The sequence below is a fragment of the Triticum dicoccoides genome, unplaced genomic scaffold (assembly GCF_002162155.2).
Source record: "Triticum dicoccoides isolate Atlit2015 ecotype Zavitan unplaced genomic scaffold, WEW_v2.0 scaffold100139, whole genome shotgun sequence".
Taxonomy (NCBI): domain Eukaryota; kingdom Viridiplantae; phylum Streptophyta; class Magnoliopsida; order Poales; family Poaceae; genus Triticum; species Triticum dicoccoides.
The window spans coordinates 1,824-3,895 of record NW_021168313.1 but is presented as its reverse complement, the minus strand read 5'-3'; the positions used below and the strand labels follow the sequence as shown (position 1 = coordinate 3,895).

At 58.6% G+C, this 2,072-nt stretch overlaps 1 protein-coding gene across 1 annotated transcript; it reads right to left on the bottom strand.

Annotated features, from left to right (window-relative positions):
• Positions 1-3: 3 nt before the first annotated feature.
• Positions 4-1,214, bottom strand: LOC119342662 (UDP-glycosyltransferase 73B5-like; the record flags this gene model as incomplete). Its single annotated transcript, XM_037614108.1, has 1 exon — positions 4-1,214. A coding segment is annotated over exon 1 (1,206 nt), but the record flags the coding sequence as incomplete, so codon positions are not given.
• Positions 1,215-2,072: the final 858 nt, after the last annotated feature.

Here is a 2,072-nt window from a genome sequence, read left to right as displayed (position 1 = left end):
CCACAGCCGCTCCCCGATCCCTAGGACCTCCGTCAGCAGCCTCTCGGTGATGAACTGCTCGAACACTATGGGCCATGTCAGCACCGGCACACCCGCCGCCACCGTCTCCAGGACGGAGTTCCATCCGCAGTGCGTCACGAAAGCCCCCACTGCCCGGTGCCCCAGGATAGCCCTTTGCGGAGCCCAGGCGGTGACCACCATGCCCCTGCCTCCAACACGCTCGCGCCACCGCTCCGGGGGAGACCACTTGTCCATCCTCACCACCCACAGGAACGCCATCCCTGAGGCCTCAAGCCCGAGAGCGAGCTCGTCCAGCTGAGCGTCGGAGACGTGGGCGAGGCTGCCGAAGCACACGTACACCACCGACCGGCTTGGCTTCGAGTCAAGCCAGTCGGTGTACCGTGAGTCGTCGGCTTCCGGTGACGACGGCAGTCGTAGTGACACGGGGCCTAGCATGTACGCACGCTTCGCGTAGCCATTGCCCACGTACATCCCGCAGTAATGCTCCTCCAGATCTGGCGATGTGTTGACGGCCAGCCCGAAGCAGTCACCTTGCACCGCATAGAGCCGGTCGAAGGTGGATTGGTCACCCTTCCGTTGGCTCCTCAAGTATTCCGGCAGCTCCACCGTGGGTACTCGTATCTCGGGGTCCGGAAACCGAGGGATGGTAGTCACCACCTCCGGCTCGCTGCTGGAAACGCGACCCAGTAGATGGCGCATCGCGAGTGTCGAGAAGGCGCCGATGACGTTGAACGTGACGCATGGCACGCCGAGCCCGTCGCAGACGCCGGCGTTCCACATGAAGTGCACGTCGGTGATGAGCGCGTCCGGCGACTGCGCCCTGATGAGCGTTTCCTGGACGGGGCGCATCAGCGTATCGCTCAACGCGGCCACATCGATGCGCCATGCATCGGCCTGCGCGGCCGTGCCGAGGTTCTCGACGCCCCTCGGGAGGCCGTCCACGGCCGGGAACGGGTACGTCGCCACCTTCACCGGTATGCCACTGCCGTTCTCGTACCGCTGGAGCAACGACCGGACGAACGACACGTTCGCCGGCGTCACCGCGATGGTGGCCTCTACGGCCTGTGGTCTGGCCGTCGCAAGGCTAACGGCGAGCTCGGTGAAGGGCCCGATGTGGCTGGAGGCGAAGAAGGGGATGAGGAGCACACGCAGCTTCTTGCTGCTGCCAGTGGTTTCCGTAGAGGCCATTTTCTTTGCAAATTACTACTGCTAGCGGAAAGTTAATTACCTGCCTGTGAACGGTATAAGTAGGAGTAGATGTTGGACTAGCCCTATTGCTCAGTGTCGATTGAAAGAATAAACTACTGCTGGTAGCTCAATGCACGCCTACCGCGTGGTGAAATTTTTAATGAGTAAATTACTATATATTCCATCTCATGTAGTAGCAAATCTTTGACATCTTGAAACAATCATATGTGGTGCTGGAAATCCAATTAGTGACACACCACCCACGATTGGAGGTGCTAGAATCCTTACACGATTGTCAATCTAGAAACACCGCTATCTATAGCATCTCCGCTCCGGATCCAGCTTGCCTGCTCCCTCCCCATGCTCCCATCCGTACTTTCACTTCATCCTGTGGTTTTTTTTTTCTTTTCTCTTTCTAATCTAATCATCTCCCCCTGATTTTAAGAGGGTGAGGCCGGGCCTTATTTTGTTCCAATCAAATCAAGCCACGTACACGAGAGCACGGATAGGCACACGCGAGGAGCAGGCAAGTCTCGTCTTTACTATTCGTACATTGAAGGAGTTGTCCCCATGTCCAACGCATTGAAGGCGTTGCCCCAAGTCCAGAATCTGCATGCAAATGGCGTCAGTACTAATTAAGCTGAAATTGAAGCATTGCATGCGATGGGTGTTTCCTTTTCCCACAGGCAGCCCCGACGTAGGATCCCCGCGTCGTGGAGGCCGCCAGTGGGCAGGCGCCCGATCGGAGGAGCTCCGCGCTGCCGGGCAGGTTTGTGTCTCTCTGCCGAGCAGCAAGGGAGGAATCTCCCGTCCCCGGTCGGTCGTACGTCTCCACGGTGCGGACACCATCGTCAAGCAGGCGA